General features: G+C 39.9%; 1 protein-coding gene across 5 annotated transcripts in view; it reads left to right on the forward strand.

Moving 5' to 3' along the window:
- Positions 1-17627, forward strand: part of diaph2 (diaphanous-related formin 2) — a 753551-nt gene extending 735924 nt beyond the window's left edge. For all 5 annotated transcript variants that reach the window (XM_087992147.1, XM_087992148.1, XM_087992149.1 and 2 more), the window contains one exon: positions 12310-17627. In XM_087992147.1, the coding sequence (XP_087848273.1) occupies positions 12310-12396 (87 nt within the window). In that variant the 3' untranslated portion in view covers positions 12397-17627. The remainder of the gene's footprint in view (positions 1-12309) is intronic.
- The last annotated feature ends 10275 nt before the right edge of the window (positions 17628-27902 follow it).

Consider the following 27902-nt stretch of genomic DNA (forward strand, 5'->3'; position numbering starts at 1 on the left):
ATCAGTCACAAGAACTATCTGCAGTAGAGACTATGATGACTAATTGCTAGAGTCATTAAGAATTACATCGGATGCTAAAATATGGGAATTAACATTGTCGTAATTTAGAAAGATTTCTGACAACAGTTGAAATCACCACCACAATATTGACCATTGTGAAAATGTTAATCTTTCAATTACATTTGACTGCAAGCAAAATGGTAGACATGTTGAGTGAAAGAGTCTGGAATGGAATATGACAGACAAGTTATACAGCAAAAACCTCAAAGCTGTGACAGGTAGTGAGGACTGGACCAAATCGAACAGGACGTCTGACATATGCAAATTGCTTTTGAAATATTCCATGAAACATTGAGTTCTATATCTAAGCCATTAAGTGAATCATACACTTTTAAATTTATCCACATGCCATTAACTTCTTGAGCGTTTGCTTATACCTTCTGTCCTTGATCAATCAGGCCTAAGCCTTGCACTATCCTTTTTTAAATCTATCTCAAGCTGTTCTCCATGCCCAGTTTCATAACTCCCTCAAATACTATCCTCAGAGACTTCATTGTTCATATCGCCTGTTAATGAGCTGTTCAAAACTGCTAACCAGTCTATCTGTTCTAATTCCTTATCAGACTGTTGAGCCATAGAGTGATTCATTAAAATAACTCCTACTCTATTCTTGCACACTAATTAACTTACATTCCAGCAAGAGTCCTAATTAAGCAAGGTTAACTGGAAAGCCCAACACACTGTAGAATAGTTATTTGTTTTAAGTACCTACCCAGTTGGTCTCCGGATAGGCCTCACCTAACCATAGCCCATTTCCGGGCTCAGTACAGATGTCATCATCAAGGAATAATCATTCCACTAATTTGTTTTTAGAAATTAAAACTTTAATAGTTTGCAGGAAAATGAAACTTATTAAGCTGATTATAAATACTCGGCATTTAACCAATTTCTATTTGCAATAAGTTTGCAAAAGAGACTTGGTTGCCTTTTAATAAATAACAGTTTATATCATGATAGTACGTAAGTAGTTTATTGTTGTGGTTCTGTTCACCGAGCTGGAAATTTTTGTTGCAAACGTTTCGTCCCCTGTCTAGGTGACATCCTCAGTGCTTGGGAGCCTCCTGAGAAGCGCTTCTGTGGTGTTTCCTCCGGCATTTATAGTGGCTTGTCCCTGCCGCTTCCGGTTGTCAGTTTCAGCTGTCCGCTGTAGGGGCCGGTATATTGGGTCCAGGTCGATGTGTTTGTTGGTGGAGTTTGTGGATGAGTGCCATGCTTCTAGGAATTCCCTGGCTGTTCTTTGTTTGGCTTTCCCTATAATGGTAGTGTTGTTCCAGTCGAATTCATGTTGCTTGTCGTCTGCGTGTGTGGCTACTTAGGATAGCTGGTCGTGGCGTTTCGTGGCTAGTTGATGTTCATAGATGCGGATCATTAGCTGTCTTCCTGTTTGTCCTATATAGTGTTTTGTGCAGTCCTTGCATGGGATTTTGTACACTACATTAGTTGAGCAAAACTAATGTAGTGTACAAAATCCCATGCAAAAATGAGCAAAACTAATGTAGTGTACAAAATCCCATGCAAGGACTGCACAAAACACTATATAGGACAAACAGGAAGACAGCTAACGATCCGCATCCATGAACATCAACTAGCCACGAAACACCACGACCAGCTATCCTTAGTAGCCTCACACGCAGACGACAAGCAACATGAATTCGACTGGGACAACACTACCATTATAGGGCAGGCCAAACAAAGAACAGCCAGGGAATTCCTAGAAGCATGGCACTCATCCACAAACTCCATCAACAAACACATCGACCTGGACCCAATATACCGGCCACTACAGCGGACAGCTGAAACTGACAACCGGAAGCGGCAGGGACAGGCCACTATAAATGCCGGAGGAAACACCACAGAAGCGCTTCACAGGAGGCTCCCAAGCACTGAGGATGTCACCTAGATAGGGGATGAAACATTTGCAACAAAAATTTCCAGCTCGGCGAACAGAACCACAGCAACGAGCACCCGAGCTACAAATCTTCACCCAAACTTTGAAGTAGTTTATCTAAGTGCTCATTGGATTTTGTTTTATAGCAGCTATTCTCGGTGTCCACAATTTCCATGTTGCGAAATCGGGTTAAATTTGTACTTTGGATTTCTTATCACTATCAAGTTTTGAATGTCTGGCTGAAGACTTTGATGGCTGCAACAACTTAAAGACTTGCATTTGTTTAATAATAAATTTTCCATGAGAGGTGAATCTACACTAATTGCCTATTTCTGCAGTGCTAATTTTTTTTGTTCTGCTGACTTACACACAATATTTCTCTTTTTTTTTAAATCATGTTCCGTTCTCGTGATGAAAGGTTACCTAGCACTTTAATACACTTGATAAGTTGCTTTTCTCAAATCGAACACTTCACCTTAAGAATCGGAATATGAGAAGACTGTACCAACTGTTAAGTCTGCTGTGCTATTCATTATGATCATGGTCAGTCTTAGACTCCATTACGATTTCCTTCCTCATTTTCCATATTGATTGATTCCCTGAAAGTCCAAAGAACTGTCCACATCAGCTTTAATTATATTCAATGATGGTGCATTCAGAGACTTGGGGAAAGCAAATCCAAAACTTCTCTAGCCATATAGTGAAGAAATTTCTCCTCAGTCTGTGAACAGCCTGAAATTGTGTCTCTCATTCTAGATTCCAGGGGAAACAATGGGTCAGATTGTCACTGGTTTGACTCCATGAACCTTTAAGAATGGGAGGTGGATGTGGAGGTGCTGCCCTCATTTCAGTCAGATTCATTTTTGTTGGTGATGGAAATTAAGATACAGGATGGCAGAGCCTCATGTATCTTTTCTGTAAATTGGTTGAAATCTGAAGAAAGCCAATTTCTGTTCTCCTACAAGTTGCTGCAAGCTGTTGCTGTTAACTTATAATTCCTCAACCCCACCTGTGAGAGAGCTCACTGAATCAGTGACCAATTAGGTATTTAAACTGTGTCAGGCAAGCTTATTGTCCAGCCAGTAGGCTCTCCAACAATGTGCCACCCTGGAGAATCTGAGACTCAAGTAACTGAGGCATGTTGCTAGAGGCCCAAGCTATGCAGCCAAGAAGAATTCCATTGGCGAATAGTTATGTTTTTTGAGGGGACAGTTATGGAGGGGGAGAATCACAACGAAAACAGAATCAGAGGCAAGGGCAGCAACGTGACTTTCACTAGCCACATGTCTGAATGCTCCCCATCCCTCTTTTCAATTGCCAACAGAGGTAAACCACCACCCCAAAAATTGAGTAGGTAGTTCATCCTGGTTTCTTTGTCAGGAAAGTGACTACTTTCTCTCCTACTGGTTGTTTGTATTCTGAAATCGGGATCAGTTTATAAAATGTGATTCAGCCAACAACTAGTTGCTGATTAGTTTGTGGAGTTGTGATCTATTGCGGATGCCAATATCCATTAGCCTGACAACAATTATCTAATTAGTTCCTGAGTAATGGAACAGCTTATACATGATAATAATACTGGCAGAAGCCTTTAGACTGCTGAAAGGACATTTTGTGTATCCTTTCAGTAAAATAACTGAAACCTGAAGAAAGTCAATTTCTTTTCTCCTACCAGTTGCTGTAAGCTGTTGCTGTTAACAAATAATTCAGAGACTTTATCATTTGTGAAAACAATCAGTCTGTGCCACCAGTGAATAATTGAGAGAACCTGAAGGAAAATATCTGAGAACTGAAGATCTTGGAAAACAAAATGAACAATTCATCGAATCCTGAGAATTGGCACTATTGAACCATTTCCCCAGCAATTTTTCCCATCATCTATATAACTTTTTCTTTTGTCTGAATCTCTTTATATATGTAGGGCAGGTTTTAGAAGGAAGTTTGAACATTTGATGTTATGTGTTGTCAGTTCATAGTTATTTATTGTCGTTGGAATCTATTTTTGTATCAGAAACCGAGCCCATGTTTTCTGTTAACTTGAGTCTAAACAGGCAGGTAAATTAAGGATTTTGTGTAGTTTGATAACAGCTTCAACTTTTGTGTCGACTCTTCCACCTTACCCCAATGAGTTGTGACACAGATTCAAGTTTAAAATTAACAATTGATCTCGTACCAATTACCATTTGTAGAAGAGAATGCCAAGCTTCAACCCCATTTCGTATGAAGAAGTGTTTTCTTATTTAATTCCTGAAACATGTAGCTCAGTTTCTTTGACCATGCTCCTCGCCAACCCTATCTTGGAGACCTCAGCTAGCATAAATAATTTCTCCCAATTTAGCCTATCGCTTTATCACGTGAATATTTTGTTCATATCACCCTTTAACAACAGCAATCCATTGCACTTTTAGGTTAGTTCCTGTACCATGGTTTTTTTTTAAATAATTTATGCACCTTAGATCCCAAAGTCTCTTCGGGTATCACATTGTTTCTAGTTTTCCACCATGTGGATATTATACTATTTTAGGATTCCTTTAATCCCAGCTGGATAACCTAACAGTTGCTCACATTGAAATCTATTTCACAGTTTCCTCAATCATTTGATCTATCACTATCTTCTTCATGGTGTGCTTCTACCTATATTGTTTACGATCTTTGTGTCACTGGTGAATTTGGATATGTGGTTTTCTAACCTATCATCTCAGTCAAGCAATGCACTGAAGAAGCTACATTTATTCACACTCAAGGCCTTATTCTTAGGCAAAAAGAAGACCAATGTATCTCACCTTTCTCACCAGTCCCTTCTGCATCCCCATGGCAGTGCTCTACACATTTAGAATGGACTTGCCTGGTTTGAATTTAATCTATTAATGAAGATAATTAACATCTCCACACCAACCATAGTCCATACTGTAAGTACCCTCTTCCATTGCTGAATGAATTGTTGTTGCATTCAGAAGTTGGTAATTGTGTGTTTCAGTCCGAATGAGTGCAAGGTGAAAAGCTTAAACTTTTTGCCTGATTTTTAAAATAATACCTAAGTCATTACTGATGCAGTGAATAGTTGATGCTCCAATACATATCCTTGTGAGCACCTCTGGACAAATCCTGCTATTTAATTAATCTGCTGTTAGTGTCTGCAATCTATTTCAGCTCAACCAAATTCCTACTAAGTGAATAATTTTCCCTCAGTTTTCCCTTTCGACTTCAGTTAAGTATCTGTTACTTGGGACATTATCAGATGCCTCTATAAATCTGCTTAAAAAGTAAATTACATCCATAGACATTCTGCTGTCAATGCCTTTTCAAAAGATTTAATTAGTTTCATCAGGCATGATGAAAGCTATTGCAAATCCATGCTCTCTCCCTCTAATCAGCCACCCTGTCACTAGTTAGAGACTAAAACAACAATAATATTTGCGTCAATATGATTATATGCCATTTACTTTAAAGAAAACAGATATCAGTAACTATTAATGATCAGATTTCAACTCTTTATCAGAGAACATGGTGATTGCTACACGTGACCTCATTGTGGACATGCCTTAATGTACCTTATCTGCACAGACAGCAGGAATTATGTATATTGATAAGTCTTTCAGATCTGAACTCATCTGATATCAGACACTGACTACTAACATTGAACAATTCATGTCACTCTGAGTTTAGCCTTTCTATCGATCTTTAGTCTGATTTTGACACTTATCCTTGTATTATCATATTAACTTGAATTCACACATTAAAAAAAAACTCCTTTGTCGCTTTCCTTGCAAGTACAAAGTTAGTGTTGTACATTTTAAGTTTGATTTTACAATGGTGAAAGTCTTGATTTGCCCTAATATCTCCATTATAGAAAACATTTTAACCCTGACAAGAAGATGGACCATTTTGTATGATTAGAGAACTTAAAGAGAGGAAAGATGGGGGGGAAATGTTGGAAATTGGATAGTTGATGTGGATTAGGATCTTGTGATTTGATTCCATCCATAACACTGGACATACCCCAATGGTATTTGTAATCCTGTTCACTAAGACACATTCAATTTTCCTTTTATTCTTAACAACTGCTTCATTACTTTGTACTCAATGAGATTAACTCTATTGAACAAGATCTTCAACAGCTTCCTGATATGATACAGTAATACCAAGGCAGTTACTCAATATAAACAGAAAGCTTCCTTGTAACCATGAGGATGTTGATTTTTTTTGTGTCTTTCTGGCATGACTTTTCAATTAGTAGTAAATTTGCCATCCTGGGAGTAGAGAAGTCTGATTTGCTTTTTTTTAAATGAATGATTTTTTTTTAATTCGAAAATGTTCATTTCCTTTAGAATAAAGAGATCCAAGTAAAATGTTATGCAGCATGTAATCAAGATGCTCTTGTCCTTGCACTGCATAGAAGTATGAGATAAATTTAACAAAGGTTTTGATGTTTGAGTAATAGCCAGATCACTGCTATTGTATTTTCACGAAGATCTTGAGTGTTGAATTTGCTGGTGTTATGAAAAGAATGGTTTTAGTCTTTCATGATCATGTTGAAGGGGATCTTTTCAAATGGACACTCATTCCCTCTACCTCGTTAAAATGTTTTTACATTTGCTGGCTATTTTGCTTTTCGTGGCATTGGAGATCGCTTTGCTCCAGAAAAAAATTCGGCTATTTTGAGAAATCTATTTTGGCAGCTGATTCACTTTCTGATTGACACTGACTTCTGCATTTCTGGCCTTCCAACATTCATTTTGGGCATATTTATTCTTCAAAAAATGTTTGAGTTATTACGAGAATCAATGAGATTAACTGAATTCTCTCAACCCATCGAGGCATTGGCAACGGTCAGAAATTTGGATGATAACAGCAAAAACAAAAAGAAAATTAGGTTCTCGAGGGAAAATAGTCCCATTTCCCTTAAGATTCCATCAGCGAGATGAGTTCTCATTAGTAATTGTCAAGGACCTTATTTAGGGATCTTTGCATCCCACCTCATGATCAGCATGATTTTCCCAGGCACTGGTGAGAAGCTAAGAGATGCCACTACCTAGCTTCAATGTGTGTGCAATTACCTGGTGAATGAAGTTCACCGATTGCTTCTCTGGACTTCCATGTTTACCTTCATTCAGCAACATCACATTACACACTCCACAGGCAGCAACCTGCTTGTTTTTCATCCACAGAAGTCAGCACTGGCAAAACACCAGTCTCACCACAGATTTCTTCCTACAGATGCTGCCAGACCCACTGAGTCTTTCCACTTTACATTCTCTATCTCAGGAGCTTAATTCTGTCTTTACAGGCTTATGTTATCCTTCGTGGCCCTGGCACAATACTTAGAGTCTTACCCATTTCTTCATGAGCAGCTTTAAGTAATCTGAGTAATTTTAATTGATTCACTTCTTCAGTTGCACCAGATGAACTGGATTGCTAGTATTCCTATGGGATATTTTGGGATATTTGAGGAGCATTTCGGTCATGTAACTTTCCCTTAATGTTTCTGTCTCTGCAACAGATCTGTTATGTATGGAAAAAGTGCACCATAGCAATAGAATCAAATAGGAGATTAGAATCACAATACTCTCATTAGTTATCTCATGCTGACAGCATTAAAGATAGGCTGAACTCCAGGTTATTAAATGCATGTCTATCAATCAAGCAAAAGTATTTAAGTATCCAAGGTACAGATACCACTAGCATTGAGTCCTATTAAACTAAATGTCCATTAGAGAGTCAACATTACAAAATTCAAGTTTAAACTAGTCATGTCACAATTTTGGCAGCTCTGTTATAATGGCACCTCCAACTGTCAACATTTGTTATTTAATTCTGGTAAGCACTGCATGACTTTAGGATGCAACAGTTAATATAATAATTTATCTTGGCAACTTTTTATCATTTCTCAACAAGAAGAATGAGTGTGAATCTGACATTCAAGTGAATTTAGTCAGTTAACATGCAATTTATTAAGAGATGAGATATTTCAATTCAATTGGGGACAAAAGTTAACGATTTGTGTTGCACTATGCTTGAATCTCATGTCATTTACTTTTTGAAGTATGTATCTGATTGCATTGATTGGAATGTGTACACCTGGATTAACTTGGAATTCTGTCTTATGTAGAATACATAGTGGCATAGATATAGACAGAAGAAAAATAAAAAAATACAAAATAGTTCCACTTAAATATTTAACAGAAAATGAGCCTTATTTTACATTTAAGATGTTGTACCAATTTTTAGTGGAAAGTTTGGTTGCATAAGCAAAAACAAATTGTGTCCTGAAGAAAATGGATGGGGAGATAGACATCTACTGAGTAATTTTACAAGTCTCTGCAGCTGCATCTTATAGTTTCAAAAACATGGCCAGTGTGCACCTAAATTCTCCAATATGCATAACCTTAGAAACCATTGTCCACCTGTAGTTTGGACTCATAAAATGGCCTCTGGGAAGGGGAAGGTTGCTGTTCGTTGCTGTATAAAGTAATTAATGATGACAGTGGGGGGTAACTCACTGGATAATTGTGCACAGGTAAAGAGAATCTCCCTGTGAGGGAGTTGTTTAGTTCAATTACCTTGTTAGCTAGAATGTGGTGCAAAATGACACCCATTGTACATCTTCATACTCTGTACTGGTAGTGGTAATTCAAAGAGACCTTGCCCCATGCTTGTGGAGCAGTGTCTCTGACGCTACGTAGCCAAATCAAAGGGTTGGAATGTAAAAGCAGTGATGTGCTACTGAAACTTTATAAAGCTCTGGTTAGGCCCCATTTAGAATACTGTGTCCAGTTTTGGGCCCCTCACCTCAGGAAGGATATACTGGCACCGGAGTGTGTCCAGCAGAGATTCATAAGGATGATCCCTGGAATGGTAGGCCTAACATACGATGAACAGCTGAGGATCCTAAGATTGTATTCATTAGAGTTCAGAAGATTGAGGGGAGATCTAATAGAAACTTATAAGGTAATGCATGGCTTAGAAAGGGTGGGCGCTGGGAAATTGTTGTTCCGTCAGGCGGGGATACTAGGACTTGTGGGCATAGCCCTAGAACTGGAGGGGGCCAATTTAAAACAGAAATGAGGAGACATTTCTTAAGCCAGAGAGTAGTGGGCCTGTGGAATTCATTGCCACAGAGTGCAATGGAGGCTGGGACGTTAAATGTCTTCAAGGCAGAGGTTGATAAATTCTTAATCTCGCAGGGAATTAAGGGATGCGGGGAGAATGCGGGTAAGTGGCGTTGAAATGCCCATCAGCCATGATTGAATGGCGGCGTGGACTCGATGGGCCGAATGGCCTTACTTCCTTTCCTATTTCTTATGGTCAAAATTATCTCTTTATAATTAAGAGAGATCTCTATGGTCCTCTGAGAACTATGGCTAGATGATACTGTTTACAAAAAGATATTGAACTGGCCTGAGTGGTCACTAACAAGTCCAGGTAGCACATGGTTGCAAGATATTATGATCCAAATTTCTAACCCTCTTCCATGGTTACATCCATGCACTGGTGACAGAGTACATGCTGTTCACCAGTACAAGTGAGACCTTCTGTGACTGGTTGGTGCCACGGGATGGAGCAGTTTATCAACCCCAGAAATAATAATTTAATGTTATAAATTTCAGTTAAACTTTTCTTTGCTACAGTAGCCCTTTAAGTAACAGTCAATTTGTTTCTCATTTATTCCAACGCATCTAAAGAGGTACATTGACTCCAATGTTGGGTTGTAGAGTTAGGAGTTATACATCTATAAGGCTTCACTTGGTGAATGAAACAAAAACTGAGTAAACATTTAGTTTTGTTTCTTTCAACAACTAGCAATTCAGCGGTTTAACACTAGCTCCATATTAAAAGCTTTGATTTTTCACCAAAGGTTGACAGAGCCACAGTGCTGATAAATTAACAAACAGAGGCATACATCAAAACTTGCTGGATTCTCTCAGAATATTCCTGCTCGTTGAAGATATATGCAATTTGTTTTAGGTGACCCAGCAAAGCTGGATCTTGATCTTGTTAAAAGGATATCATTAGTCCCAGCATAAAAGATCCTTCATATATAAGGTAGTGCAAAATTGTTTAGTCCTTTTAAAACAAGAGTAGTTAAAACAGTTTTGTTCCTTTTAGTTACTTTTAAATATCCCAGGTTCTTTTGTTTTGATGCACTTCTGGAAAAAGCAGAGGCAAATCTGAATCGTGCATGCATCCAATAACTTCTTAAGAATTCACTACTTAGAAAATCACGTCTGTTTGAATCCTGTTGCAAAATACACTGCAAATCAGGTGACAGTTTAAGAAAACGAAAAAATCAGGTTCAATTCCTGCACTGGCTGAGGGTACTTATGAGGGTCCCGCCTTCTCAACCTCACACTTCATCTGGGATTAAACTCACCATGAGTTATCTATCTCCAATGAGAGAGCAGCCCTTTGATCCTCAGGGACTATGACAACTTTATTTTTATTTCTCCATTTCTTTGTAATATCCAGTTTAGAATTGTACATTTGATTCAATATCCATTCCTCACTGTGTCTTGCTGAAAAGAGAGTATATCAAATTCTGTTGTCCACAAATGTATTGATTGAATAAATATTTCTAATTGTTACTTCTACCCCATAAGATACTGGCGCATAGAAATGAAAAATTGTTTTCTCTATTTACTCTATTTCAAATCATTATTCAAACCACTGTGGCCCAGTGGTTAGCACTGTTGCCTCACAGCACCAGGGTCCCAGGTTCAATTCCAGCCTCGGATGACTGTCTGTGTTTCGGTGTTTACAAATCAACTTGCAAATGGAGCTTGTTCACAACCCAGAGACTGCCTGTGTATAATTGGATGTAATAGAAACATTTTGCAGAGAACTTGGTTACTCTTATCCTGAGAGCTGACAACTTCTTCCACCATTGAACTGGCATGTATTTGGGACATTTTTGCAGTTTAATTTTGAAGTTTAGCAGGGTCAGGTCGACAATCTTTTATGGTATGATGACCCAAGAGAGCACTGCTTACACTGTCACAAACAGTTTGCAAATTGTACTTGGTAACAGAAATTGAATTTGCTAAGTTATTTACTACAGATGGCTGTATTGTGTATATGTTTGGCATGCATACTGTATTGATTATCAAAGCTGAAATTTTGGACATGAACAACCTGCTTAAAAAATATTGTTTGTTGTCACAGTTCTGCATTGTGTCAATTTTCTTTGAAGTTGTCAAATTTGTCTGCTGTCTTATTCAGAGTTTTTGTTTAAAGAATACTACTAAACAGTTGTGCTTTTGGTTATGTAGTGATACAACTTTGTAGGATCTTCAGTTTCAGGGTTTTTTCTGGAGTTTGCACTGTGGTGGTCGCATTACTGATGATGAATAATTGTGTAATAGTTGCAGTCCTGAAAATCATTTTACTATTCTGATAAGCTCTTATTTTATATACTGCATGAGCTCATTGCAGAGCAGTGCTGTTCCAATTCATCAATGAGAAAGATCATCAACTGCGGGAGAAAAAGCTATGTGATTCATACATGGTACTTGTTGACCATGCATCAGTCTTCCAGAAAAGAGAACAAACAGCATCTCTTAGACCCATTATATTATGTTTTATCTTTATTTATGGTGTAAATAATGCACTTTATAGCAGAAAACATATATCAGATTATCCTATTGAAATATCATCTGTATTTTGTGTTCTTCTGAAGTCGTTTCATGGCCTAACAAAATGAAGTCTAATAGAATTACTGCAATTTTAGTGAATTAGCTCTTTTATACCAAGCCTTAGGTAGCAGAACTGACATGTTTGTTGCAGTAATGCTTTTGCAACTTGACTCCAGACACTGCAAGAAAAATCAATCACATTGCATGCAAGAGTACTTTGTTAAAGATGTCCTCAATAGAATCTACTGTACAATACCAAACCCCAGTCTTATTGGTAATGGAATGGTTAATATTATGGATAACTGATGACTTGGTGTTGTCTATCGCAGACATTCAACATGAAAGGGAGCCAGCAGACCTTGCGTGCATTTCTACCATTTCAATCTTTGTTGCTTTTGCTTTTAACAATCACTGTGCATTTTTACCACTCTGTAATTCCATCCCCAAAGGTGTCTGAAGTGCACTTCATTGTCACCTCGATAGATTCCTAATATGTAGGCAATTTTAGTTGTAATTTCTGCTTCATAACTGTCCAAGATAATGTGCTTGTGCATCCTTTATCTGCTAAATCACACTGCGCATTAGGATTAATTTTTTACAGATCCTCAAATGCATTTCAACAGCAATGTAATTTTGCTATTTCTATTTTCATAGCAATTTTACTTTCATGTTTTACCAATTTCTTTGGAAAACTTGCCATTAAAATTCAAATGTTTATATTTCTTGTCACAGAAAATAGGCGCATTACTTTGGAGAGGTCACGTTCACGACACAATGGAAATACAACATTTGCATGATCCCAAGGTGCCAAAGGACTGAAGTTTGAAGATTATTTTCTAACAAGCCTTGGGCATCAGAGCAGCTCAGAACTTTAGTGCAGATAATAATCTGTGAAGGCAGCGAAGAGGAGATTCCAAAGGAATCATGAAAAGATTGTGTCTGAGAATGCACAAGGTTGAACACCCTTTTCTGACCCTTCAGAAAGTTTTAACTTTTATATTCCCACTAACTGACCTAAAATTGCGAACAGGTAACTTTGTCCATTGTGTTCTGAAACTCGTTTAAATTTATTTGTGTATTTAAAAAAAAAAGAAATTCAAATACTTCGGATCCCGATTTGGTGTGATTCTCATGCTTTTCTGTTTGTACTTCACATGAGTTAGTTCAAAGTTATTCTGCTTTGGGGTCATGGAATGCTACCAAAATAACCAAAGTCTGAACATACTCAGCGTATCAACTGTGGCAAAATAGCCCTCTTTTGCTCTCTGGTTTTTCAGGAGGATTTATTTTACATTTCTGTTTTCCCTAAAATAAGTATTTTTCTTGAGCAAAAATATTTTCTAATTATGCACTTGTATGTACTTTATATGCATATTTTCAGGAAACAAAATGATGAATACAGCATTCTTATTTTGTCACTGCCTGTCACAAGAGACTGACATCTATTAAGTAGTGTCTGTATTACATGATTTCTTAAGTCACATGCAAAATACATTAAGTATGAGTTTTAATATCACATAGTTATTGCACAGTCCGCTTTGCTGCAGTGAAAGTTTAGTCATATCCACATTGTGCAATAGCAATGTTGCAACACTCATATTTATTTTATACAAATTATGATTTTGGAAATTGCATCATAAAATGCATTCCATTTAAATGTGTTTTAAGTATTATAAGCAGATCTCAGCAGTAGTTGGGATATGTGTTGAAATGGTCAGACAAATAAAGTACTCATTTTAAACTTCATAACCAGTTTATATGTTAGCAAATATCTTCACTTCACATGACAATTACAAATAGTCAACCAAGTTCCAAATCCATTAAGTATATAGTGAAGGTTTGTTGTAAATGAATTTGCAAATACTTAACAGAGTTGCTTGTCTTATATAAATGAAAATAGAATGTATATCAGCACAATGCCTTTAATGTTTAAAATAAAATTGATATTATTGAGATTGTTGTCATTTAAAGTATTTCCAATTTTCACACAGCACCTGCTTTCTTCCCAATTCAAAGTACTTTATAAAACCGCAAGTGAATTCTAGTGCTGAGAAAGCAAGTTGTCTCAGTCTATCAGGACAAATCTTCATCTTTTAGACATCCCGAATGGACCCATTGTTTCTGACTGACCTTTTTTGCCCTGCGTTGCTGCTGCATTTGTTTTCAGTCCAACAGACCAGACATGCCCTTTTGTTGATGGAACTATTCAATTCAAATTCTAATTATGCAAGAGACTGGTCTACTTCCTACCACAGATGTTGTCTGGGTAATGTTGAGAGTGGCGGTTAACTCTTTCATTGATATTACTTCCACCCCAAGGCAAAGAACTGTACAGGTAACTTTAAACCTTTCTTTCACAATTTCTTTGTTTTACAAAATTCTTCTTGTCACTGGATTGTTATTGACTACTTTTTCTCTATTTAAATACTGTGATTCAATCGTTAGGATATAATTTTACTATTTGGACTCATATTCTTAGAATTACATCAGAGAAATAAGACTTTTTACCAGTTTGCTGCAGTTTTCTGACTCCAAAGTCTATTGTCCAATGTATGCACATCTTTCTGTTTAAAAGCCTCATCAGAAAAGATGTGTACAGTTTAGTTCCAAACACCAGAGGAAACTATGCCTTTGAGAGATTTCAACTTGGGAGACAGCTGGACAAATGGTAATGACAGAATGTACAATGGTAAGTAAATCTCTTCAAATAGGCAACCAATTAGATATGTTGAATTACCCCTGTAAATTAGACAAAGAATCAAGCAGAGATTGGAGAAAGTTCATGATGCTAGACGACAATACCAGATTCCTCTGCAATCATAGTAAGCATTGAAGAAACATCCAACATTGTGCAGATTTACAGCGAAGGGATGCACGTGCAAAATTAATTCTGGAATTAATCAGGCATTGTAGGACTCAAATAAATATGGTTGAAAGAGTGACAAATTGTAAAGAAAAATTAAACTTTTAAAAATTGAGCGAGCTTCTTAGCAGTGTACATGACAAAATTACTTGCCAAGATTTCATGAGTACTTGCCTTGTAAGAGTATAATAGAAAAAAATTAAGTGAACTCTTCCCTACTTTTGTGCTGTTGCAAATCCCTTGCTACTGTAGATCCTCCTCCGGCTAGAAATATGGGATTGTCAAGGCCACACATTTTCTCTGAGACTGTTGGTGATACTTCATGATTTGTCAGCAAAGAAGTAAGCTCATAGGGAAACGTAAAGTTGCTAAGAAAATCTAAAACTGGCACAAATAAGGTTGACATACAAATGAACCCAAATCTAGAGTTTAAATCTGTTAAATTTTATGATGGAAGCAAATTTTCTGGCTTAGAAGGCACAAGGCGATAGTCTAGTGGTATTATTGCTGGACTGTTAATCCAGAGGCCCAGATAACATTCCAGGGGCTTGGGTTCGAATTCCGCCACAGCAAATGGTGGAGATTGAATTCAATAAATATCTATAATTAAGAATTTAATGATGAATCCATTGTTGATTGTCAGAAAAACCCATCTGGTTCAGTAATATCCTTTAGGGAAAGGAACTGCTATTCTTGCCTCATCTGGTTTACATGTTACTCCAGACTACAGCAATGTAGTTGACTCTTAACTGCCCTCTGGACAATAAGGGGTGGGCAATAAATGCTGCCTAGCCAGTGATGTCCTCATCCCTTGAATGAACAAAGGAAAAAAAATAAGAGTAACTTCGTGAAGTAAAGTCTAAGATAGTGACCAAGAGCTTTCAACATATCAGTGTAAAAAGATAAGGATGAGGCATTCGCAGCAATCTTCAACCAGAAGTGCTGAGTGGATGATCTATCTCAGCCTACTTCAGTGGTCCCCAATTCAATTCACTCCATGTGAAATCAAGAAGCAGTTTGAGGCATTGGATAATACAATGACTACGGGCCCTGACAACATTCCGGCAATAGTACTGAAGATTTATGCTCCAGAACTTGCCAGTCCTCAAGCCAAGCTGTTCTTGTACAGTTACAGTTACAACACTGACATCTACTTAACAATGTGGAAAATTGCCCAGCTATGTCCTGTACTTCAAAAGCAGGACAAATACAACCCAGCCAATTATCACTCCCATCAGTATACTCTCAATCATCAGAAAAGTGATGGAAGGTGCCATCAACAGTGTTATCAAACAGCACCTGCTCAGTGATGCCCAGTTTGGGTTCTATCCAGGCCACTCAGCCCCTGACCTCATTACAGCCTTGGTTCAAACATGGACAAAAATGCTGAATTCCAGAGGTGAGAGTGGCAACCCTTGATGTAATGGTTGCATTTGATTAAGTGTGGCATCGTGGAGCCCTAGCAAAACTGAAGTCAATGAGTATCAGGTTGGAGTCATAAAGTGCACGTAGGAAGATGATCATGGTGGTTGAAGGTTAGTCATGTCAGCTGCAGAAGTTTATCACAATAGTGTCCTAGACCCAACCATCTTCGGTTCATCAATGACCTTCCCTCTATCATAATGTCAGGATGGGGATGTTCATTGATGATTTCACAATGTTCAGCACCATTCGCGACTCCTCAGATACTAAAGCAGACTACATCCAAATGCAACAAGATCGAGACAATATCCAGGTTTGGGCTGACAAGTGGCAAATATGTGCCATGCCACACAAATGCCAGCTATGACCATTACCAATAAGAGGCAATCTAACCTCTGCACCTTGACATTCAATAGTGTTACGTTCACTGAATCCCCCACTATCAACATCCAGGTGGAGTTTTGGTTTACCATTGACCAGAAACTGAACTGGATTCACCACATGAACACAGTGGATACAAAAACAGATCAAAAGCTAGGAATACAGCGGTGAGTAACTCACCACCTGAACTTTCTCCCCCCCCCCCCCACCTCCCAAAGCCTGTCTTCCATCTACAAGACACAAATCAGGAGTGTGATGGAATACTCACACTTGATTGGATGTGTGCAGCTACAACACTCCAGAAACTTGACACCATTCAGGACTAAGCAGCCCACTTGATTGGTATTCCATCCGCAAGCATCTACTCCCTCCACCACTGATACTGAGTAGCAGCAGTAAGTATTATCTACAAAGTGCATTGCAGAAATTTACCAAAGATCCTCAGATAGCATCTTCTAAACCCACAACCACTTTCACCTCGAAGGACAAAGGTAGCAAATGCATAGGAACACCACCTCCTTCAAGTTCCCCTTGGAAATGAATTGCCATTCCTTCACTGTTGCTGGATCAAAATCCAAGTAGTCCTTCACTCATAGTATCATGGGTCAACTCACAACAGGTGGACTGCAGCATTTCAAGAAGGCAACACATCACCATCTTCTCAAGAGCAACTTAATGTACAAACAATGAACTTAATCACGTGGCCTTGATATCAACTCAGAAAACCTGTAGCTGAGAGAGAATAGAATCAAAATTATTTTGAACTTGCACTTAACTTCATTTCATTACTATTACCTACAAATAATTCCACTAGCTCATTTTTGCAGTGCATTGTATTGGAATTCCTTAACTTAGTGAAAGTAGAAACAAATTATTGAAGTTCTAGAGTGCTTCAACAGCCTCTGAATGTCTCAAATTGCTTAATGATGCTGTGTCATTAACTTGGAATTGGTTGCAGAGGGAACTGGTTTCTGGAACAGCCCAACCTTAAAATCATCACAGTTTTCCAATGTGCTATATTTCTACTCTATCTTCTTCACTATTTACTTCCTCTTAATTGTGTTTGGCTGAGTCACATATCATTGCATTTAAGAACATACATCAATTGTGCAGTGATGTCACTTTCAATATTCATAAAGGGATTAAATGGGTCTTTAAAACATATTTCTAGAATTACCTGGAGGTTTTGTATTGGTTTGAAATCCATGTGTTTTTGTAGTTCCATTTTTGATGATCTTAATATTTGATCATTTGTACAAAAAAATCTATTTGGAAACAGTTACTGGATCCATGCATTAAATTGCACATGTTACAGTGAATCCTTGTGTATTTTGAGATATTTTGTTGATGTAGCCAGAATAAATAAAATAAACATCATATGCAATTTTTTTTAAATGTGGTGTGAATGTGCATTTCACTCAGAAACATGAAAAATTGCTGATGATTCTCATATCTCCTGTTTTATGCTGAACCAGTCAGTATTCCTGAAAATATCAAGACAAGCAAGAAGTGAAGTCCTTGCAAATTGTGAGGTCAGATTTTTAGATGCATGATTATTGTGAATACATGTTTACAAAGTATGTATGTTTACGAAGTATATATATTTGCTAATTTTCATGATTGCTACAATAAAATAATTGGTGAATTTTAAAAGTAAAATCCTTTCTTCTGAATTATTTTTTAGATTTATTGCAAAACCGAGTTGTGTGGTAGGACTTTTAATGTCACATCAGCCTTCACGTTTTAATATTATGGATTGTTTAATAGGTACTCATATTACTTTATGGTCATTGAATATTCCAAATTTAAACTTGTCGTGGAATAGCGAGGTCACATTTATCAATAGCTATCAAAATATTAAAAATCACACAACACCAGGTTATAGTCCAACAGGTTTAATTGGAAGCACACTAGCTTTCGGAGCGTCGCTAGTGTGACAGCGGGAGACAGTTTGGTGGTGCTGGTGAGGCGAGGGCAATGAAGGAGTGACAGCAGAGGAAATGACATAAAGGACAGGAAGATTTGCTTTGTCAAGCACAATTTTGACCTTTTTTTCACCCTCTCAACTGGGCGCATACATGCAGTCACTTCCTGCAGTCTGTCACAATCAGCTAACATCGCCGTGCAGCACGGTGGGATCTTCAGCATTATGGATAATCACTTTGAACAAAATAATGTGAAGAGGTCACTGAGTGATGATGTAGCAATGCCAACCTTCATTGTTATCATCAGATGGTCCTGCCAATATTGACTGTCAGGCCTTTCTTTCATGTGATTAACATGGAAGTAATCAGGCAACCTACAGAACAATATAACTATTAAGCCTAATGGTATGTTGGCCTCTATCCAAAAGACATTTGGAAAGGTGCATGATTAGGAAAGGCTTCCATTTTGCAGCAGCAGTAGGAGCAGTGAGAACAAGGACCGGGGCCTGCCGGGAAGGTATGTTTCCCATTTAAATACTTACTTCGTGGAATCAGAGGCCTCCATTTTGCAGCAGGAGTGGTCAGAGCGAGGAGCTGAGTGGGAGCGAACAAATTGTGCTCTGGGAAGGTGAGTGAACTCATATATTTGGGAAGTGGCTAAACCTGAGACGCTATACAAGTTGTGTCTCCTACCACCTCCTCTAACCAAAATAAAATATGTGTTGTAAGGCTTTTCCTTTTTTTCATCATATGCTGGTAAGTAGTACGATTGGTTAAAAAAATAATTATCTATTATTTGATTTTATAGTTGGACTAAGTTAAGATTAAGAGTAAAAATGGCAGGAAATCACAGACCCATGTTATGCTCCTCTTGCTCAATGTGGGTGCGGCTGATGTCCCGGACTCCTTCATGTTCAGAACGTATGTCCAGCTGCAGCTGCGACAGCTCTGGAACTGCAGATGGACTCCCTTTGGAGCATCCATGATGCTGAGGAGGTCATGGATGGCACATTTAGTGAATTGATCACACCGCAAATTAGAATTGCTGAGGGAGAAAGGAAATAGGTGACCAAAAGGCAGCAAAAGAGCAGGAAGGCAGTGTAAGTGTCTCATGCGGTCATCTCCCTCCAAAGCAGGTATACCATTTTGGATACTATTGGGGGAGGTAGGGGAAGGCGGCAGTAGCCAGGTTCTTGACACCATGGCTGGCTCTGCTGTACAAAAGGGTGAGAAAAAGAGTGTCATGGAAGATTCAGTTGTAAGGGGAGTAGACAGATTATTCTGTAGTTGAAAACCAGACTCCCGGATGGTATGTTGCCTCCCAGGTGCACAGGTCAGGGATGTCTCAGATCGATTGCAGGACATTCTGAAGGAGGAGCTGTTGTGGTGCATATAGGCACCAATTATATAGGTACCAAAAGGGATGAGGCCCTACAAGCAGAATTTAGGGAGTTCAGAGCCAAGTTTAAAAAGTAGGACCTCAGAGGAAGTGATCTCCAGTTTGCTACTAGTGCCACGTGCTAGTCAGAGTAGAAATGAAAGAATAGGCTGGATGAATGAGTGGCTTTAGAGATGGGGTAGGAGGGACAGGTTCAGATTTTTGGAACATTGGGACCGGTTGTGGGGGAGATGGGACTATGAAAAATCAGACTGTCTATACCTGGGCCAGACTGGAACCGATGTCCTTGAGGAGCTTTTGCTTAACATTGTTGGGAAGGTTTAAACTAATGTGGCAGGAGGATGGGAATCCAACGAGGAGTTTTTTTGGACAGTAAGGAGGTAGTAACTAAAGCCTGTAAGTAACTAGACAATGAAGTTAGCGTGACTAAGGAGAAGAGTAGGCAGGGAGGAGATGATGAACGCAAAGGGACAGGTGGTCTGAGGTGCATTTGTTTTAATGTGAGAAGTGTAGAAGGGCACAGTGGTAGATGTAATCTGTGTGGACCTCAGTAAGGCATTAGACATGGTTCACCAAAGGATACTGGTTAGCAAGGTTGGATCTCATGGAATACAGGGAGAACTAGCCATTTGGATACAGAACTGGCTCAAAGGTAGAAGGTGGAGGGTTGTTTTTCAGACTGGAGGCCTGTGACCAGTGGAGTGCCACAAGGATCAGTGCTGTGGCCACTACTTTTTGTCATTTATATAAATGATTTGGATGTGAGCACAAGACGTATTGTTAATAAGTTTCCAAATTACACCAAAATTGGAGGTGTAGTGGACAGTGAAGAAGGTTACCTCAGATCATAACAGGACCTTGATCAGATGGGCCAATGGGCTGACAAGTGGCAGATGGAGTTTAATTTAGATAAATGCAAGGTGCTGCATTTTGGGAAAGCAAATCTAACCAGGACTCAATGGTAAGGTCCTCGGGAGTGTTGCTGAACAAAGAGACCTTGGAGTGCAGGTTCCTAGTTCCTTGAAAGTAGAGTCGCAGGTCGATAGGATAGTGAAGAAGGCATTTGGTATGCTTTCCTTTATTGATCAGAGTATTGAGTACAGGAGTTGGGAGGTCATGTTGCAGCTGTACAGGACATTAGTTAGGTCACTTTTGGAATATTGTGTACAGTTCTGGTCTCCTTCCTATTGGAAGGATGTTGTGAAACTTGAAAGGATTCAGAAAAGATTGTGCATAATTAATAAGGTGAATTTTTGGAAGCTAATGTGGGAAAACTCACTTGGGCTTGTGGACAGAAACTCCCATGAACCTTACCAAAAATGATGCTTTACTGATTTCTGACAAGATTTTATGCATATAAGGTTGGTAGCTACATTTTCAAGACTCTTTCAAGCCATGGGCCTTGTTATACTCGGAGTGTGTAAGGAACAAGATCAATTGGAATATTGCATGTGATTCTGGTCTGCCTCCTATTGGAAGGTTGTTGAAAAGGTTCAGAAAAGATTTACAAGGATGTTGCTAGGATTGGAGGGTTTGAGCTACAGGGAGAGGCTAACTAGGCTGGGGCTGCTTTCCCTGGAGCATTGGAGGCTGAGGGGTGACCTGATGGAGGAGCATAATTAGGATAAATGGACAAAGTATTTTCCCTGGGGTGGGGGAGTCCAGAACTAGAAGGCATAAGTTTAGGATGAGAGAGGAAAGATATAAAAGAGATCTAAGGGACAACATTTTCACACAGAGGATGTTACGTGTATGGAATGAGTTGCCAGAGGAAGTACTGGAGGCTGTTACAATTGCAACATTTAAAAGGCATCTGGATGGGTATATGAGTAGGAAGGGTTTGAAGAAATATGGACAAGTGCTTGCAAATGGGACTAGATTAGGTTAGGATATCTGGTCAGCATGGACAAGTTGAACCAAAGGGTCTGTTTCCGTGCTGTACATCTCCATGACTCTATGACTCTCGGTAAGGTAGGTGAACTTGGGGCTTGGATTAATACCTGGGAGTATGATGTTATTGCTATTACCAAGACTTAGTTGAGGGAAGGGCAAGATTGGCAACGAAATATCCCAGGATATAGATGCTTCAGGCGGGCTAGAGAGGGAGATAAAAGTGGTGGAGGAGTTGCATTACCTGTCAGAGACTATATCACAGCTGTGCTGAAGGAGTGCACTATGGAGGACTCGAGCAGTGAGGCAATATGGGCAGAGCTCAGAAATAGGAAGGGTGCGGTAACAATGTTGGGGCTGTACTACGGGCCTCCCAACAGCAAGCATGAGATAGAAGTACAAATATGTGAATAGGTTATGAAAAGATGTAGGAGCAACAGGGTGGTGGTGATGGGAAATTTTAATTTTCCCAACATTGACTGGGATTCACTCAGTGTCAGAAGTCTAGATGGAGCAGAATTTGTAAGAAGCATTTGGGAGGGTTTCATAGAGCAATATGTAAAAAGTCCAACTTGGGAAGAGGCCATGCTGGACCTGGTGATGGCGAATAGTGCAGCCAGGTGGTTGAATTTTGAGTAGAGGATTACTTTGGGAATAGTGATCACAATTCCATAAATTTAAGAATACTCATGGACAAAGATGAGAATGGGAAGAGTGCTAAATGGGGGAAGACTAACTGTAGCAAAATTCGGCAGGAGCTGGGGAATATAGATTGGGAGCAGCTGTTTGAGGGTAAATCCACATTTGATATTTGGGAGGCTTTTAAAGAGAAGTTGATTAAAGTGCAAGACAGACACGTCCCTGTGAAAATGAAGGATAGAAATGACAAGATTAGGGAACCATGGATGACAGGTGAAATTGTGGGACTATCTAAGAGATAAAGAGGAAGCATGCATAAGGTCTAGGCGACTGAAAACAGGCAAAGCTTTGGAAGAATATGGAGGAAGTAGGACCCATCTGAAATGAGGAATTAAGAGGGCTAGAAGGGGTCATAAAACATATTACAGCACAGAACAGGCCCTTCAACCATCGATGGTTCCACAGGTGGGTGCAACAATCTGAAGCCCATCTAACTGACACTATTCCATTCCCGTCCATATGTCTATCCAATGACCATTTAAATGCCGTTAAAGTTGGCGAGTCGTCTACTGTTGCAGGCAGTGCGTTCCATGCCCCTACTACTCTGAGTAAAGAAATTACCTCTGCCATTGTCCTATATCTATCACCCCTCAATTTAAAGCTATGTCCCCTCCTGCTAACTATTGCCATCCAAGGAAAAAAGGTCTCACTGTCCAATCTATCTCGCCCTCCGGTTATCTTATACGTCTCAATTAAGTGGCCTCTCAACCTTCTTCTCTTGAACAAAAACAGCCTCAAGTCCCTCAGCCTTTCCTCGTAAGACTTTCCCTTCATACCAGGCAAATTCCTAGTAAATCTCTTCTGAACCCTTTCCAAAGCTTCAACATCCTTCCTAAAACTATATGCCAAATGTGGGTGCACCAGAGTTTTGTACAGCTGCAACATGATCTCGTGGTTCTGAAACCAGTCCCTCTACCAATAAAAGCTAACACACCGTATGCCTTCTTAACAACCCTATCAACTTGGGTGGCAACTTTCAAGGATCTATGTAGCTGGACACCAAGATCTTTCTGCTCATCTACACGACAAAGAATCTCAACATTAGCCCAGTACTCAGTATTCCTGTTACTCCTTCGAAAGTGAATCACCTCACACTTCTCTAAATTAAACTCCATTTGCCACCTCTCAGCCCAGCTCTGCAGCTTATCTATTTCTCTCTGTAACCTACTACATTCTTCATCAGTATCCACAACTGTACCGACCTTAGTGTCATCCGTAAATTTACTAACCCGGCCTTCTATGCCCTCGTCCAGGTCATTCACACAAATGACAAACAACAGTGTACCCAAAACAGATCAGTGTGGTACCCCACTAGTAACTGAACTCCAGGATGAATATTTCCCATCAACCACCTCCTTCCGCTAAATCACCCTCAATCCCATGCCTCCATATTTTGTGCAATAGCCTACAATGGGGAACCTGATCAAATGCCTTACTGAAATCCCACATCAGCTGCTTTACCCTCATCCACCTATTTGGTCACCCTCTCAAAAAACTCAATAAGTGGCACGACCTACCCTTCATAAAACAGTGTTGACTATCTCTAATCAATTTATTCCTTTCTAGATGATTATAAATCCTCTCTCTTATAACCCTTTCCAGTACTTTACCCACAGTTGAATTAAGGCTCACGGGTCTATAATTTCCAGGGTTGTCTCTACCTCCCTTCTTGAACAAGGAAACAACATTTGCGATCCTCCAGCCTTCTGACCCTATTGCTGTAGACAATGAAGACATAAAGATCAAAGCCAAAGGTTCTGCAATCTCCTCCCTGGCTTCCCCAGAGAATCTTATGATAAATCCTATCAGGCCCAGGGGATTTACCTACTTGTACACTTCCCAAAATTGCTAACACCTCCTCCTTATGCACCCTAATCCCATCTCATCCAGAAGCCTGTATCTCAGTATTCTCCTTGACCACACTGTCTGTTTCTAGTGTGAATGCTGACAAAATTATTCATTTAACACTTGCCCTATCTCCTCTAGCTCCATGCACAACATCCCTCTACTATGCTTGATTGGCCCTAATCTTACTGTAGTCATGCTTTTATTCCTGATATAGCTATAGAAAGCCTTTGGGTTTTTCTTGGCCCTATCCGCCAGTGACTTTTCATGTCCCCTCCTGGCTCTTCTTCGTTCTCTTTTTAGGGCTTTCCTGGCTAACCTGTAACTCTCAAGTGCCCTAACTGAGCCATCACATCTCATCCTAATGTGAGTCGTCTTCTTCCTCTTGAAGAGAGATTCAACTTCCTGAGTAAACCACGGCTCCTGCACTTGACAACTTCTTCCCTGCCTGACCGGTACATCAAAGATCAACAGTAGCTGTTCCTTGAATAAGCACCACATTCCAATTGTGCCCATCCCCTGCAGTTTCCTTCTCTATCCTATGCATCTTAAATCTTGCCTAATCGCATCGTAATTGCTTTTTCCCCAACTATAACTCTTGCCCTTTCCATCACTAAAGTAAACATAACTGAATTGTGGTCACTATCACCAAAGTGCTCACCTACCTTCCAAATCTAACACCTGGCTGGATTCATGACCTAGTACCAAATTTTAATGTGGCCTCGCACCTTGTTGGCCTGACCACATATATGTGTGAAACCTTCCGCACACATTGGACAAAAACTAATCGTCTAAAGTACTTGAACGATAGTATTCCCAGTCGATATTTGGAAAGTTAAAATCCCCCATAATAACTATCCTCTCACTCTCGCTCCTATCGAGGATCATCTTTGCTACCCTATCTTCTACATCTCTGGAACCATTTTGGAGGACTGTAGAAAACTCCCAACAGGTAACCTCTCCTTTCCTGTTTCTAATCTCAGCCCATACTACCTCAGTAGAGGAGTTCTCAAACACCCTTTCTGCAACCATAATACTGTCCTTGACTAACAGTGCCACATCTTTTACCATCTTCTCTGTTCTTACTGAAACATCTAAGTCCCTGCAATAACCATTCATGTCTCTTTTCTACCCATGTCCCTGAAATGGCCACAACATCGAAATCCCAGGTATCAACCCATGTTGCAAGTTCACCCACCTTATTCTGGATGCTCCTGGTGTTGAAGTAGACACACTTCAAACCAAATTCTTGCCTGCTGGTGCCTTCTTGCGATCTTAAAATCTTAGTTCTGACTTCAGTACTCTCATCCTCCCGTCTACTCAAACTACAATTTTGGTTCCCATCCCTCTACTGAATTAGTTTGAATCCACCCGAAGAGCATTAGCAAATTTTCCCCTCAGGATATTGGTACTCCTCTGGTTTAGGTGAAGACCATCCCGTTTGTAGAGGTCCCACCTACCCCAGAAGAGCCCCAAGTATCCAGGAATCCAAAATCCTCCCGCCTGCACTATCCCTATAGTCACAAGTTTAACTCCTCTCTCTCCCTATTCCTTGCTTCACGAGCACGTGGCACGGGTTCTGATAACAACTCTGTTTGTCTAACTCTAAGCTTCCACCCTAGCTCCCTGAATTTCTGCTTTAAATCCCCATCTCTCTTCCTACCTTGGTTGTTGGTGCCTGTGTGGACCACAACTTGGGGCTGCTCCCCCTCCCCCTCAAGGATCCTGAAAACACGATCAGAGACATCACGATCCCTGGTACCTGGGAAGCAACACACCTACCATTAGTCTGACTCATTCCCACAGAACCTCCTATCTTCCTCCTTAACAATGGAGTCCATAATGACTAATGCTCTGTTCCTCTTTCCCCTTCCCTTCTGAGCAACAGGAACAGATTCTGTGCCAGAGACCTGTGTCCCATCACTTACGCTGGTAAGTCATTTCCCCCCCCCAACAGTATCCAAAATGGTATACTTATCGTTGAGGGTAATGGCCAGAGGGATACCTGCACTGCCTGCCGGTTCCCTTTCCGTCCCCTGACGGTATCCCATCTACCTTCTTTAACCTGAGGTGTGACTACCTCCCTGTTATTCCTCTCAATAACCCCCTCCACCTCCTGAATGATCCGAGGTTCATCCAGCTTCAGTTTCTTAATGTGGTTTTCGTGGAACTAGAGTTGGATGCACTTCCCACAGGTGCAGTCAGCAGGGACCCTTACCTCCACATTCTGCAAAAGGAACATTCAACTGCTCTAACCTCCATTCCCACTATTCTAAAATCCCAACGAGACTAACGAAAAATTTTAAAAAAGAAACCAGCCAACTTACCAATTGGCATAATGGACCTTTTCTTGGTTAGAGGAGGAGGAAGGGTAGGAGACACTACCCGAGTAGTGTTTTGGGTAAGGCAACCACCCAAGTATAACGTTTCACTTACCCAGCGGTCCTGTGTCTGTTCCTGTTCAGTGTGCACTCTGCCTATAGATGAAGTAAACCTTTATATCTTTTAAAATTTTACCTTCCCATCAGCCCTCTGGTCCTCACTGTCGCTCCTCCCACTCCAACTGCTGCCAAAGAAAAGTGAAGTCATGAAATATCTTTAGCAAACAGGGTTAAGGAAAATCACAAAATCTTTTATTCATATATAAGGAGAAAGAAGGTAACTAGAGAAAGGGCTGGGCCACTCAAGCACAGAGGAGGAAGGTTATGCATGGAGTCAGAGAAAATGGATGAGATTCTTAATGAGTACTTTGCAGCGGTATTCATCGAGGAAAGGGTCAGCACGGATGTTGAGGGTAGAGATAGATGTTTGATTACTCCAGATCAAGTCAACATCAGCAGGGAGGAAGTGTTGGGTATTCTATAAGGCACTAAGGTGGACAAGTCTCCAGGTCCAGATGAGATCCATCCCAGGCTACTGATGGAAGCAAAAGAGGAAATAGCTGGGTCCTTAACAGATATCTTTCAGTATCCTTGAACATGGTGAGTTCCCAGAGAACTGGAGAATCGCTGATGTCCCCTTGCTTAAACTTGGATAATCCAAGGATTAGGTAGCAAGGATAATCCAGGTAATTATAGATTGGCGAGCCTGCCTCAGTGGTAGGGAAGCTGGTGGAGAAGATGCTGAGGGATAGGATGTATTTACATTTGGAAGAAAATGGGCTTATCAGTGATAGTACGGTTTGTGCAGCAAAGGTCATGTCTTACCAACTTAGAAGAATTTTTTGAGTTAGTGACAAAGTTGATTGATGAAGGAAGGGCTGCAGATGTCATATACATGGACTTAAGTAAGGTGTTTGATAAGGTTCCCATTGTAGGCTGATGGAGAAAGTGAAGTCGCATGGGGTCAGGGGTGTACTAGCTAGAAGGATAGAGAACTGGCTGGCAACAGGAGACCAAGAGTAGCCGTAGAAGAGAGTTTCTCAAAATGGAATACTGTGACCAGTGGTGTTCCACAGGGATCCGTGCTGGGACCACTATTGCTTGTGACCTACATAAGTGATCTGGAGGAAGTGATAGGTGATTTGATTAGCAAGTTTGCAGATGACACTAAGGTTGGGGGAATAACAGATAGTGAAGGGGACTGTCAGAGGGTGTAGCAGAATATAGATAGATTGGAGAATTGGGCAGATGTTGCTCAATCCGGGCAAATGTGAGGTGATGCATTTTGGAAGATCTAATTCTAGGGCAAAGTATCCATTAAATGGAAAAACCCTGGGGAAAATTGATGTAGAGAGACATCTGGATATTCATGTCCATTGTACCCTGAAAGTGGCAATGTAGGTCGATAGAATGGTCAAAAAGGCTTACAGCATGCTTTCCTTCATCAGATGGGTATTGAGTACAAGAGTTGGCAGGTCATGTTGCAGTTATATAGGTCTTTGGTTCAGCCACATTTGGAA

This window comes from Chiloscyllium plagiosum, unplaced genomic scaffold, assembly GCF_037043375.1.
Source record: "Chiloscyllium plagiosum isolate Xiang-an unplaced genomic scaffold, Cpla_swu_hap1 HiC_scaffold_11, whole genome shotgun sequence".
NCBI classification, from domain to species: Eukaryota; Metazoa; Chordata; class Chondrichthyes; order Orectolobiformes; family Hemiscylliidae; genus Chiloscyllium; species Chiloscyllium plagiosum.